Source organism: Syngnathus scovelli, chromosome 3 (genome assembly GCF_024217435.2).
Source record: "Syngnathus scovelli strain Florida chromosome 3, RoL_Ssco_1.2, whole genome shotgun sequence".
Taxonomy (NCBI): domain Eukaryota; kingdom Metazoa; phylum Chordata; class Actinopteri; order Syngnathiformes; family Syngnathidae; genus Syngnathus; species Syngnathus scovelli.
The window spans coordinates 20,708,822-20,724,095 of NC_090849.1; the positions used below are offsets into that span (position 1 = coordinate 20,708,822).

At 44.3% G+C, this 15,274-nt stretch overlaps 2 protein-coding genes across 7 annotated transcripts in view; one reads left to right on the plus strand and one right to left on the minus strand.

Annotated features, from left to right (window-relative positions):
- The window catches only part of znrf3 (zinc and ring finger 3), a 32,864-nt gene extending 22,346 nt beyond the window's left edge, over nt 1–10,518 (minus strand). For both annotated transcript variants that reach the window (XM_049763123.2, XM_049763122.2), the window contains exon 1: nt 10,062–10,518. In XM_049763123.2, coding sequence (XP_049619080.1) covers nt 10,062–10,391 — 330 coding nt within the window. In that variant the 5' untranslated portion in view covers nt 10,392–10,518. The remainder of the gene's footprint in view (nt 1–10,061) is intronic.
- The window catches only part of LOC125993954 (lymphocyte antigen 75-like), a 278,014-nt gene that overhangs the window by 228,359 nt on the left and 34,381 nt on the right, over nt 1–15,274 (plus strand). The gene's annotated exons all lie outside the window — the stretch shown is intronic.

Here is a 15,274-nt window from a genome sequence, read left to right on the forward strand (position 1 = left end):
CCGCAATGTGTGGCAAACGGCGTGGACCAAGAACATTTGACCAAATCTCGGATACTTCCTTCCAATTGGGAGGTTTTGGGTGAACACCCAAGTAAGAGTTTGCAAGCTTCTGGAATTGGATGGATGCTTCTCTGGGTAAAATTTCAAGCGTGGGTCCTTCAGGCAGAGACGAACAACCATCCACGCTCACAAGCACATCTACGGACAACTTTGGAGCAGTCAATAATCACGCACACATCAGCGATCCGCTGACGACTGTTTATGAAGTCACCGTGGCCCGCGGTCGCTATTCTTCGGAACGTTTGTTTAGCGGCGGGCCCGGTGCGCCGCGCGACACAAATGTCGCATTGTTCCTGCTCCTGTTTTCTCTTGGGCTGTGGAGAATGAGGGGGAACTGGGGGTTAGGGTTAATAAACCCCCAAGGAGGTAAACATCCAACCCCTTTTACAGACAACGGCACTTCCTACAGACGGACGGCCATTTAAAAGTAACGGACAACTTTGGACACATTAGATCAGAGGTGGGCGGAGTTCGCTCGTTCATCCTGCCCACCCAAGATCGACATTATCGACATTTGTTGTTGGCTCATCACAATACAGTAATTGCTCGTTTATCGCGGATAATTGGTTCCAAAAACCACCCGCGATAAGCGAAATCCACGAAGTAAGGTCACCAACAAGAAGTACTGGGCAGGCTAACGAGTTAGCGGAAAGGTGCTAATTCACGATTGTGCTAACACGCGAAAACGGACTTCTAAAGGAATGTAAATATTTGGAGCAATGCTACATTGTCCTAAAGGTTAGACAGGTTTCCTCAATTTAGAAGTTTTATTTTGACTTTTAAATGTTTATTTGGAAAAAAATCTGCGATGTAGTGAAGCCGCGATAAGCGAAACGCAAAGTAGTGAGGGATTCACATTGTCGTTCATGTATGAGACCAGTTTGCATAAATAATTGACCTCTTACGTTTTTTTATGGGTTGAAGATTAAATTTTGTTTAAATTTTTTTGGAACAAATTTTGTCATGAAGATAAGAAATATTTCTCAATGTTTGCTCAATTGATTGTCTAAAATGATCTGTTTTACATTATATTTTAAGAGTTGGATTTTGTTTTGCTTTCATACACAACAAATGACTTGGGCCATCTGACCATTTTAAAAATTCCAACATGGCCCTCAACCGCCAAAGTGCACCCAACCCTAATTGAGGTGCAGTGGAGGAAAAAAAACTAAACTAATTATCCGAGGCAAAGCAAAGCGGCTCTTCTTGCCGCGTCACGACTTTGCCGTCTTGAAACTCCCCCGAGGGATCGGCGATATTTGATTTGTTTTTATGAGACAAGAAAAGCACTTAGCCGCTTCTAACCTCCGGGGGCATTTGGCTCCACTTCTGAAGGGGCCGCAGGTTGCGAACGCACTGCCGAGGGACGGACGTGGCAAACACACACACCCCGCCCCCACCTGACCTCACCCCTCCGGAGATGCAAAAACAAGCTGGTACAACTCTGCAAAGCGGGCCCATCGGAGACAGGAGCGACTTGGGCGCCGTTTTCGCCAGCGCTCTGTGCGGCCTTTGGGCTTCTCGCGTACACGCCCACATATTTAAAAGTCCATTTTTGAGCTCATTGAGACAAATATATGCATGCACATTGTCATAGTATTATATTCTGAGCAATAGTTAGAGTTGCCGCTTTTATTCACTTCCAATTATAGTTTCAAGGCAAAAATGTTTTGTCGTGGTCGATTTAACGGTGGTAGCTGATTTCTTTTCTCAGCCCTAAACAAGTCGTCAATTAATATTTATGATACATACGGTAAATGTTTTGGTCCGCCACCTGTGTTTTCTTTTGTTTGAGTGACTTTTTGAAGCGAGTTGTGAGGATCCCGGGCCGACTGGCACTTCAAGTCGTCTATCTGGCTTGTTTCTGCACGAGGAATTCCAATGTACCTCCCCAGAGGAAGCCGTGCGCGACTTGAAAATGGAATCTGCGCTCACATCCTCGAGGCCTCTCTGGTGGGAGGACTGGGTGCGGATCAAAGAGCGTCTGTGAATCTTTTGGAAAAAGGAAGCGCGCGTGTACGCACATGTGCAAGGGTCCAAGCTCTCATCATGCATTGCGTGTGGAACTCCCATCTCCTGCTTAGACCATTTACAACTTCTACAACTTTTTGGGGGTTGATACAATTAAAAAAAAAAAAAAAAGATGAAAGACGACTCTCGCTAAAGCCTTTATGGTCCCCTGGGGTTGCGCCGCTAACATGTTAGCGAGTGACTCACACAGTCCAGTGAGCAGTTGCTATTTTCCTTGGCCAGCTCAAAGGAGTGATGGAACATTTTGTAGCAGCCATGGCGGCTCCTTGGCTACCTTAACCCTTCTGTTATGTTGCGGCTGGGATTGACCCATTTGAAAGAAGTTTTCTCGCGGTACCTTGACGCAGGAGTGGCACCACTTTGGTGAGTTGGTGCTTTGCATTGCCGTCCGAAATTTGAGGGAACGGCCGAGCTTCGCGTAAGCCACTGCTCGAGTGAAGTGAACAAATAAAATTGGGAAATTCAATCATGCCCAAGAAGAGGCACTACAATCACTTTCGGTCATTTTTTTTCTGAAAAAAACAACAACAATACGATCAATAACAACAACAACGACGTGTGTAGCGGAATGGCTCGGTGTTTGTACCAATAGCTCCGACAACAGAGGCCCTTTTGTCAGGATGACCCGAAAGCCAAAGAGACAGACCGGCCGCCTGTCATCACCGCCACAAAGTTCTCCATCATCCTCCGCACAAAAACCAAGAGCACAAAGTGACCGATCCGAGGCATTCCAAGAATCCGCTTATCAAACATGCCATTTTGTTTTTAGGAGCTTGCAGGCCTGCGCTTTGGATTGCCCGTCGTCGGCACACTCTGAGTGGAGGGGACAGGTGCCGCCACGACCTCCCCTCTCTTAGGACGTATGCATCCCATAGCGGTGTCCCCTTTCAAGATGGGGACAAACCAGTTGGTCCTGCTAGGGTGCAGCGGGGGCTAAACCCCCCCACCCCACCCCAACCAATGACCCCACCCCCCCACCCTTTGTCGTGATTTTGTCAAACAAGCAGGAGTGTAATCAAAAATACATCTAAATCAGATCTATTCGGGTGGGGCCTTTGGTCCGATGTGATCACTCCCAAGCAGGCCTGCGGCCAAAGCCGGGCGGGCGGCTAATCCGACGTTTGCCCGAATCGCCTGAAAGTCACCTTTGAGGCGAGCCGCTCGTGTCAGGAATGCGCAGGCTCTTTGCATACCGCAGTGGCCCGGATATCCTCTCGTTAAAAGAGGACCCTCTAAGCCGGGGCCATGTGTTGAGCCGGTTGGGGTGGGCACAGTGTGAAGATATTTGCAAGGGGCTTTAGGGGGGCTATTGAAGAAGATGCGCAGAATTCAATTTTACGTACACACGAGTACAGAAGATGCTACTAAACTACAGTATTTGTAGTTCATTACTTCCAAACCACTGTCTACTTCCACAGTTTTAGCTAAGCTAAGAAAACAACCATCCTAAGAACAAAAGGTCTATTTCTAAATTCCCCTACATACGCAGAATGAGAAGCTATATTTGAGTCTCATGGCCAGCGTTTAATCAGGCGACATGCAAATGAAAGATTCCAGCCACACTCCTTTGAGCTGTTGTGCACATCAAAGACAGGCCGCAGTCCAAATGTCGCATTCCGCCGCGTGTTTACTTCCAGATGCTTTTGTGGGATGCAAAACGTCGCCCTCGGCGTGACAACTTGGCCGTGTCACATGCCTGTGGGATGCGGCAAAGGGCTGCATTGGCCTCTGGCTTTTTCCGTCCTTCCCGTGCACAGCGTGCTGTGCTCTCTTTTGACAAGTCGTCATTAGCGCGTTTCCATTACACTGCACCCGACCGACCCAGCAAAAAATATTTTCAAAGTGGAATGACAACCTGTGCTAAACCTCAGAGGTGAAGACCATTCCAACTAGTCGACAAAGTACTGACAGAAAGTGGAACAAATGAAATCAAGACACTACGCAATTGAGAATAAAGCTAATCTGTCCAATAAATTAAGATTTCAAAAGCACTAACGGAAGAAATTTGCAAAAGAAACAAAAGAACGGTAACTTGAGTACAGATGAAGGCTTTCGGGAGAAATCGGAAATCGTACGAGAGGGAAAACTTCAGATTTGCCGACCCCTAAGCTAGGCTTCGCGGAGCCCAGTTTGAGAACGACTATGTTAAGAGAAACAAAAACAAAGCAAGGACTCATTCTGGATCGGAAAGTTTACGCTTTTAGCGGTGGAGCGTCTCACAGAGCGGATTTGAATCACACACATTTCACAGTTCCAGATGACAAAAAGAAATGAATGGCTAGCAAAAATAAGCTCTGGTATTTTCTCGACGCCGAGCAAGCTATGAATTGTGTTCTGTCTGCATCCACACGCCAGGAGCAGTATGTGGACCAACATACGTAGACTTTGTGAGGAAGCCCCCCCTGACTTACCAACCCTGAGGGGCAACGTTGGAGTTTAACCTGGTGATCCTGAAAGGGGGATCCTTCCATCTGTGGTCCCTTCTCAAGGTTTCTCATTTTCCCCTGGCAGGGTTTTTTTGAGTTTTTCCTTGCCCTTTTGGGAGCTTAAGATCAGGGGATGCTTTGAGAATAATTGTCAATTTTGGCTATGTGAAGCCCTTTGAGACTGTTTGTGATTTAGGGCTATACAAATAAACTTGACTTGACTTGACTTGGAGCTAAAAGGCCAACCTCAATGTGAACCCTGGATGAATAAGAATGCAGCTGTTGACGCTTATTTTGCGCCCGGCCGGGAAGGACGGCGATCACAAAGCGAGGAGCGGACGAAGCGGGCAGAGTGGGCAGAGTGGGCGGGGCTTTAAATAACCTTTGATGGAGCGGATCTGTCATAAGCGCTGTCAATGAGTTATCAGACGGATGATCATCTTGAGTGAATTTTTGAAAGGATTTGTAGTTGGAGTGAAATAAAACGATGGATAGGTCACGAATAAAGCGTTATCAGATTTCAGACGATTAGCCTTTAGCGCAATTAGCGCGGGTAGCGTTTTGAGCGCCCATGGGAGTTGGTTCCGATTTTATTTTTTTCATCTTATTTGGAATTTTTTAATCCTTTTCTGATATGATATTGGGTTTTTTTCCCCCCCTTAATTTTATCTAAATATGTTTGTAATGTTTCAAAAATAAAATCTTATCCATTTTGAGTTTCCTTTTTTTAACATCAAACATTTTTGACCAAATATTTTTGTACTTATTTCCTAATAATTCTTAAGCATATTATTTAGTCTCATGTATCCCTCCGTGCACCCACTGTTTCGTCAACGGGACGGAGAAAACCCAAACAGCACTGTTCGAAAGCAAAATCACTTCTGAGCTCATTTCAACTTTCAGTGTAAAAAATACTCAGAGTAGTCGTAGCAAGCAAGAGTTTGCGAGCAGGCCAACTGAAAAAGTGTATGAAGTATCGTACTACTGCGCACAAGGAAGCCCTTTGACCTTGATTTGTGTGGAGCCTGAATGCAGTTGGCCCGCGATGACATCATGTGCCCCTTGGCGGTGTCGCGTATCAACATCGGCAAAGACTTTGAAGACTTGGACGGCGCCCTCAGGCACTCCCGCCCCCGCAGTAGCGCCGACTTTGAAGTAAGCGAGTGGAGCAATGCCGAGGCAGCGTCACAAGCTGGCGGGGCCTTCCCTCCTCTCCTCTCCTCTCCTCTCCTCTCCTCTCCTCTCCTCTCCTCTCCTCTCCTCTCCTCTCCTCTCCCCAGCCCCGCCCCCTTCGCCTGCCCTGATCCTATCTGCTCAGGCGGCACATTCATGTGCTTTACGCCCGCAGCACAACTCCCGGCAGGCAGCTATTCACCTCTGCACCCCCACCCGGTTCAGGGTTCAGGGGGCTGAGTGGGAGGAAGACCGAAAGGAGGGGGGGGGGGGGGGGGGGGGGTCACACCGGAAACTACGCCACAGGCTGTTTGGTAGTCAATTCGTTGCTCTCATTCGTATACACGATGTGTGTTTAGCGAAGATGTTCCCATTTCTTAATTGTGTCATTCTTCAGACTAATATTTTTGTTTCACATTCAGTAAGTTTACATGAAATGCGTGGGAATTTTCGCCTTTGATTTGCCGTGAAATATTGTCCACCATAGACACACAGAGTAAAAACCTCTCCCATTGAAGACTACCCTAGCGGCAAATTCCAGGCGGACGGAACACAGCCGATCCATCAACAGTGTGGCCTCATTGTGTTGCAGTCCGGAAGGCTCCGGAAGCATCTCCACACGTGTACATGAATATGATGCCCTTAATAAACACACAAACCACGACCTGGGAACCATCCTTGACTTCTGCACGACTTCTATTTCTTTCTATTGTGCAAGACGGCAGTAGTCATTGATATCCGCCCCCCTTCTTTTATTTTCCTTCTAAGACATAAGAGGCTGATGCAATGATGTCCACAAAAGAAAAGAACTTTGCACCACATGTTCTTGAACTTGAGGAGTGAGGCGACGAGCAATAACGCAGTGCTCACCCTCGGCTACCACCGCCTGTCCGGTGCCCCCCAAAAAATAAAATACAACAATAGAGGCCGGCGTCGTTGTTAGTTAGCACATTCTGGGCTCACAACAAAGCACGCCGAGCGGCTGGCGGTCATTGTGGCGGCGTGACCCACCACTCCCTTGCCCCTTTGTTTTTGGCGGCCCTCACCATGTCACAGGGATGAAGATGTGGGCGATGAAACGACCTTTCTGCCAAATGCGGAGGTTTAGAGGCTTCCAAATGGGTGGAGCCAAAGATGGCTAATGTTACACAAACATACGAAGCACATAATTACTACATGGGGGGGGGGGGAAGCAAAACATTAAATAGAAAAGCCAAAAATATCACCTGAAAAATAACTGACTCACGAAATGGTAGGTGAAGAGAAAAAAAATGATCACAAATACGCAAAAATACACAAATATCAGGAGACTGAAAATGAAAATTGCCTTCGATTCCATTTCATCATCAAATAGAGCCGAGCAATTCTCCTCATGCTAGACGTCACGTTTCCTTTTTCACACAGCTAACTAGTTCCAGACAACATTTACTTGGGGCCACTTTCCTGTTACACAGACCGGCCCCAACCTCTCCGTTGGGCACCCCAATGTTTTCGTGTCAAGTCAGCAGTGCGAGGGAGTAATGAAGTAGTGGAAAGCATCAGCTGAGGTCATGTGCTGACAAATTTGCGGTGCCATCAAAAGGAATAAAGAATGGGGTTGGGAAGGGAGCCTTGACTTTGGCCCGGACTTGAAAGTCGAACCCAGCTGCGAAGCGGAGAGCACAGCTAGCTTCCAGACTTGTGCTCGCGTACCGCCGCCGCTACTGGGAGTTGTCCCGCTCCGTGGCACCTCCCGTCTGTGACGGGTCCATAAGAGCCCAGCTTTCCAGCATGCGGCGGGCGGGAGAAGGAGCGCTGGATGCCTTTTCAAACCGCCAGAGCTGTCATTATAGTCTAAATGTGGCGCCACACAAGTCCTGCCAGCTCCGAAAGGTATAGCGGTTAAGTCTTGTTGCTTACTCTTTACAGGACCATAGGAAGAACTAAAGCCCTGACCTGCAAACCAAATGGATCTTTTTTTTAAAGCCAATCCTGACATTTGGACTAATTAAATTCTGATGAATCGGCGAAAGAATTTAAAGAAAACACACAATGTACAAAATTAAGGTCTTTTTGCAACGGGAAATAGCAATCAGAACATTTGACTGCTAGACAATACATCGGTACCTCTATTTACGAACGCCTATACTTACAAAGTTTTCGAGATACGAAGCGAAGCCTCGCGATTTTTTTTTGCATCGACATACGAACCGATATTTGACTTCCGAACCGACGTGTGTCTTTCGTGTCTTCTCGGGGGAATTTCCGTCCGGCACACGCATTGTTTGCTTTTACATTGATTCCTATGAGAAATATTGCTTCTACTTACAAATGTTTCTACTTACAAACCCGATCGCGGGACCAGTTAAATTTAATCCACACAGCCCCCCCTAGAGTCTAATGTGATGGTTCCTCTCGCTTATTACACCTTGCACAATAGAAATCACTCAAAGTAATCCAGAGAGACGAAAAAACGGTTCAGAGCAGAAAATATCTTGACAGGTCACTACGGACAACGTAAATATTTTATCTTAAGCCGCATGCTTATAACAACAGCTATACTATTCAGGTCGTCACATGCATCAATCACATGCAGGCAAAAAAAAAAAAAACTGTCATAATACGAGGAGAGCAAACACGGGACGGGCCGGGCCGCCTCTGAGCGGTTGCCGGCTACGCTAGGGCAAACCTAAATAGACTGCGTGCGGTTTTCCGACGCAAAGCCGACGTCCGGCGCTCGCGCGTGGTCATCAGGCGGCGCCAAAACGGCCACGAAGGCGTGGAAACACGAGCGGGAAGGCAACATTTTTCATTTCTCCGTGTGTCACTCACCCAACAGCGATGAACTCGGTGGACACAGAGCTTTTAATGTGATGCACACATGCTGCATTACACATTCGATTTGATGCTTCTTCCTGCCCTCGCTCGTTCGTGAACATAACCCCACGATACTTCAATTGGGGCAGGATCTCATCGCCGACCGGAAGAGGGCATCTTTTTACGACTGAGAACCATGGTTTCAGATTTGGAGGCGCTGATTTTCATAAACAACAGAGCAAATGACGTGGCCATTACATTGGGCACCTGCAGTGCACCTGCTGAGCTATGCAAAACACTCAAAACGTGACACACATACTTTTGCATTGTTTGTGCCTGCCTGCTGTGTGTTTTTCTTAACATATCACAAAACTGCGCAGGTATGTTCTCCATGTGTGCACACAAGCCAAATATACACACACATTATGACAAACATTACAACCATTTGAAAGCCTTATCAGCTCGGCAATCGAGCTTCCGATCAAATATTTGTAAAAACAACATAGGAGTCGTACGAGGCACTATCAATTCAACGGCAGCCAACTCCATGAGGCAAAATAAAAAAATTAAAAATGCATTCAGAAACTTGGCAAAACAAGTCAAACATCTGAACGCACCATTGCATATGATGCATTCAATGTAAATACAGTAAATTTGATGTACAGACATGTTACAGTGCTTGGCATTTTTTCAAGGATTCTAAATATGGTACATAAAGCCTTTAGCTTATGTTAAATATGCTAAATTAGGTGTATTATTGACATAAATATCATATATTGGAGGTTTGTAGTCATTGAATATGATTCCAATGTACACATGTGATGTCAATATCCTACGTTATAAGGAAATAAGCATGAATACTGATGGAAATACTATCATTTAATGTCATTAAATATAATGGTCCACAAGTATAGACCTTAGTGACAAATCTGTGGCACAACATTAAATGTTATGTACATACTGTACAGTTAATTGGAAGACTGAACATTATGTTACTTTGGTATTAAATGTGATGCATCTTTGGTATGTTGGAGTTGTATACATGTGAAATATGATGGAAATGAGGTTAATTGGCGGTCTGGGCATTAAATGTGACGTCAATACGTTACATTACGCTATCCGAGATTTATAAGGCGCTTTCGATGCAGCAGTAGTCAAGTCACGTTAAAGCAAGGAGCGATATTTGAAGAAGCGCAAATCAAAATGAAAACTTGCGCACCTGAACGCACCATCGTGTTTTCTGTGTGTAACGCCGGAAGTTATAGACCCTTTACTTTCAAGAAGAAAAAAAAACTTCGAAACAACAAACTTTCTTTGCACCATGCAAACCACTACATGCGTGCACCCAACGCGCCAAACAAACACAAAGAGAAATTTGATCAACTTTGTATTAGAGAACAAAAAAGTTGCCAGTGAGAATGAATTCCACCAGATAGGAGCCATCTTGTGACCGCATTGGGGCAGCAAAGTCGTACCATCTTTACACACGCACACGGGCATGCACGCACGCACGCCTGTCAACCTCCGCCAAGGAAAAGTTAGAAAGCAGCGTGTTTCGAGACACTTGACACGTACTTGGACGATCTCCCCCTCGGCGCTGATGGTGGCTCCAGCCTTGGAAAAGCGTCCCTGCAAGCCCGTCGTGTACGTGGTGTAATCCCCGTTGGCGCTTGACTCGAACAGGACCACCTCCACATAGGCCGTATCCTTGGCGAGGGCGACGCGGGTCTCGGCGGCCAGCACGGCGGCAAGGAAGAGCAGCGCCGCCGCAGCCGAGGAGCCGGGATGGTGGTGCTGGTACTGGTAGGGGTGGTCCCGCTCCGAGCCGCCCCGCCACGGCCCCACCATCGTCGGCATCAGCAGCAGCATCGTCCTGGTAGTCGTCCTGGTAGTCGTCGTTATCATCTCGCCGGCTGGCTTTGCGGCGCCGAGCGGAACGGCATGTCCGACGCGACGCGGGGCGAGAGCGTGGAGTGTTGCGCCGAAATGACTTTTTTTCAAGGGGCGGGGGGGGTGGGGGTGGGGGGGTAAGGAGCGAAAATGTGCGGAAACACACCGGGGGAGCGTGTTTAGTTTACCACTGAGAGTCTGTCAATGACACTGGCTGGCTGCTGCTCAAGCCGCCTCCCCTCGCCCCCCTTCTCACCACCCCTTTCTTTCTCACCCCTCCCTCCTTCTCCCGTCCTCCTCCACAAAGCGTATCTCCTTCGATCTCAATTATGTGATATATATATATATATATATATATATATATATATATATATGTATATATATATATATATATATTTTTTTTTTTTTTTTTTTTATCTTTTTCTTCTTCGCTCCCTTCCAAAATGCCTTTGGCCCCGCCCCCTTTCATGCTCAAATGCCAGTACAGTAATCCCTTGTTTATCACGGATAATTGGTTCCAAAGACCACCCGCGATAAGTGAAATCCGCAAAATACGGTCACCAACAAGAAGTACTGGGCAGGCTAACGAGTTAGCGGAAAGATGCTAATTCGCGATCATGCCAATACGCTAAAACGGACTTCTAAAGGAATGTAAACGAACATTTGGAGCAATACTACATTGTCCTAAAAGTTAGACAGTTTCCTCAATTTAGAAGTTTTATTTTGACCTTCGTTGTATGTTTTTGGTTGTTGTTGTTGTTGTTGTTGTTGTTGTTGTTATTGTTGTTGTTTAAAATCCACGATGTAGTGAAGCCGCGATAAACGAAACGCAAAGTAGCAAGGGATCACTGTAGTCGGATTGTTAAGGGGGGTACTCAGTCGGGAGGTCACCGGGACAGAAGTTTAACTTGGTCGGTTCAATTGCCGTTTGTAATAAAGATAGTTTTTACAAGAGATGTAATATTTTTGAAATACTAATAGCCTCAACATATCTGATATGTTATTAGCACCCTTGAAAATGGCTTAAAAGAAATTGGCTCTTTAAAACAACCAAGTCAGATGACTTGCTCCATTTTTGCTCCTCTTATTTATGATGTTATTTGTTTATTTATTATTTATTCATCACTCTTATTTATTCATTGTTTGTGCCTTCTTGTTTTTATTTTCTGCGTTGTTTACTTGGACGTATATTGTGTACTATGTCTTGTCACCGTGGGATAGTGGGAACGTAATTTCGATCTCTTTGTGTGTCTTGGCATGTGAAGAAGTTGACAATAAAGCAGACTTTGACTTGTGTGGCAGAGTTTAAGATGGCACTCTTCACTTTGGCTGTCGCTATTCCAAACATTTGATGCAATTCATCTTTTTCGTAATGCTATAAGAACGTTTTATGAATAATCCCATCACTGAGCACAGTCGACTTCACTTTTTTGGGTAACACTGCCATCTACTGGACGTCTGAATAGGACACAATTGTTGCAACAACAAACACTTATTGCCCAATGTTTTGATCATCATTGCCAACTCTTTTTCTCTCTATCAATGCTAGGCTAAGCTTGAGTTAAACAAATTTTCAAGCTCAATTTTCTAGATGAAATACTAAAACTGACTTTTGGCTTGCGGTATTAACGCTAAAATAGGCTAAGCTAACTGGCACACTCAGTGATCATCTCTTCTACCTATGATTGATGTCAGGAAACGTTCCCAGTGGTAAACATGCAGCACACCACAATGTCATCATGAGAAAAGTATCTAACATCATCAACCCGGGGAGCTCCAATACTGCGTCCTCCATCCTGCCCTAATTGCTTGATGTCATGACATGCGTCCTTGTGAGAGGCCCCTTCTTCATCATCCTCATCTTCATCACCATGATTCTGGCTTCAAATATAAGCTCAGTTGCAACAATGAGTCAATTGAGCACGTACTGTCCTCAAAATAAAAGTGGTCAAGGGTAGTTTTCTGTATATTAATCAACACAGCCACCTTTTAACAAAACATAGCTACTGTCCAGGACGTACAGGCTAGCCTACGTGCGTAAAAATGATGAGAGTGATTTATGCCTGGGCTTTCTTACATGGATTGTCTTTTAAGAATGCAATATTTAATACATTAAGATGATTGCTGTTGATTATCAGCGGCAGCAACATCAATGGCGACCCCAGTCATGCAGTGAGAAAGTGGTCTTGAGGAGGAGGCACAAATTGCTGTGGTCTCAGAGGGGGAGAGAAAATGGAGCAATTTGTTATTGTTAGCGCCATATTAATTGTTGCAGTTGCTAACTTCAAGCACTCGAGGGCAACATGAGACTGCATCACATACAGTACAACTTGCCTTCCTTCGTTAGTAAAACTGTCATGCCAGCTCCACCATCTAGAAATTTCCTTATCAACTTTGTAAATAATATATGATAAAATCCTTTTTTTTCCCTTTATTTTATGAGAACAGACTACTAGATGCTCATGATGTTTGTTTTGTCTTGTTTTTTTCCCCCTGCCCTGTTTTGGATCTGTTGCCCTAGTCCATGACAAGGCCTTTTATTATTTTCTAAATGTCCTACTCTGTGCATTAAAAGAAACAAGATTTCAGAGACCGTTGCCCAAAGATACTGTCCTCTTGCAGCCGACCCCCCCTCTTGCCTGCCCTGTAGTAAAATTCGTGTTGAGCAAAAATGAATGCATGGTTGATTAAAATATGATATGTGCATTTGCGCCATTTGCCCATGCATACACACACACGCGACAGCCGTGGGAAGCCTGCAGGCCCAGCCAACAACATCCTCGTACATTGTGGGTGGGGGGCGGAGTGTGAAATGTTGGGAGAAGTAGGGTAAACCAAATATGCCCCAACCCCCAAATTTCTCCAGTCCCAGGGCGTTGCCACTGCTACACAAACTGCTGTGGTTTAAACATGCTTGACCTGACTTTTGTTTACAGAGAGGCAGGCTGTGTGTTTTATGCCTCTTTATTCAAATCAACAGGTTTGTGTCAACGTAAAAATGATTTTCAAAACTTTGCGGCTCCCCCCCCCCCATTAGTTACAATTTCATGTATTGTTACACTGCCTACCAGTCAGCTGTAGAATAGATTTGAGAATCCTGCTACTGGTCTGTGAATCGTTGAATGTTTTGTGGCCTAGAAACATTAAATAAATGCTAATTGATGAACTATCCATACTTATGTGCTCATTCGTTAGCATTTTATCACTTAGAGACATCCATAAGAAATACAAAACTTTTTCCAAAGTGAAATAACGGAAACAATTTAAGAGTCACTAATCAGCATTTAATGTGTCAGATATGTCCTATGGGTTATTTTATAATAGTTTAAATGTAAATTTGGCAGTGCTACTAGTTAAAACATTTAAAGTTGCCCTGAGGCATGAGCACAACAAATGAGTTGTTTTAGTGTGTCACGGGACAGAGAATAAAACATATCAGACGTCATAAGAGATGAAAACAATTCTGTACTTAGAGTTCAGGATTTTAAAAATACTTCATAGTATATCAAACGGCAATGTTTCACTGCCATTAGCTCGACCGGCAATCCTCAAAGCTTTGAAAGCTTTGTGGACTTTGTGCCTTTATGGCCTTGCAAGTGCGTTCTCACAGCAAACTGTTAACAAGTTAGTCCAACTGTGCTCAAAACTAAGAAAAAAAAACATTTTGTTGTTATTTATACTGTGAAAAGATGGCAAACAAACACATCAAATTGTTACAAATATTCTCCCTTTCTAATTGGTATTATTGTGTTTATTGTTGACTGGATTTTTTTGTACAGAATTGTTACAGTATTGTTGACTGTTATCCTTATACACGCTGTATATGTAGCTTTTTTTCATATAGTGCAAATTCCATTTTGTATTTACCAGGTTTTGGTATTATTCATTGTATCTGGTACCTATGTATTTATTTACTATTATTGCTATTTCATTTGTATGTGTGTGTTACTAGTGTATGCTATACTTAAATAAGTTGGGCGCTTTTTTTAATGCTAGGCTTTGTGATTTTTGCATGGTTTTAAATATTAAATATATGTTTAACTTGGATGTGTTGTTTAATTATACTTTACTTTTTTTGTTAATGTTTGTAATTGCTTTTGGAATTAATGTTTGTAATTTAAGATTTGTTTCTTTTGTTTACTATTTTCTTAGAACATTTTTAGGATCAATTTGGTACTGGTTTTATTTGACTTTTTCTGAATGATGTATGTATTTTAATGAATTTGTTATCTGGTACGTTGATTGCTTGTGCGAAGACTCACTTCAGTGGCATAAAATGGTTCCTCATCAGCCTTGAAACGGTTGATACTGCAGCAGCTGTGTTTCACACTATGACTAAGGGACTTTACTTCATTCCACTGCACTCGAGCGGAGCAAACATTGTGATAAAGTGCTCACTTCCCTGTTGAATGTTCGGCCTCGTACAAGAGGACTGAATCCAAAGCTCTGCAAACTTGCCAGCTTGTTTTAAGTGTTTGTTTTCAAATGGCAGGCATACTTTTATCTTACTGAGCCTCGAACAACTTTATGCCTTTACACAGAGCATTTTTATTTAGTTAATGTGTTTCTTAATGATGAATGTGTCTGTTTATTTTAAACTCTTTGTTATAATATGTATGTTTCCTTTTGATCTACATTTTGCACAGCGTGCTTGGCCACCTGTCCAAGAAAGAAGGATGATGCACTTTTGAGCCCCCCCTCACCCCGCAATAGCTTGCATCATTTTGGTCTAAATCCGCTACACCAGATGAAAGCACTGTTTCCTGCACACACAAAAAACGCTTAGATAAACAGGATCAACTGAGGTTTTTTTTTGATTGGGGACAAGATTTGTTTATGCCCTTTGTAAAAGGATGAAACTTAGAATGCAAATGAGGTAAGCATCTTGTCCAATCACC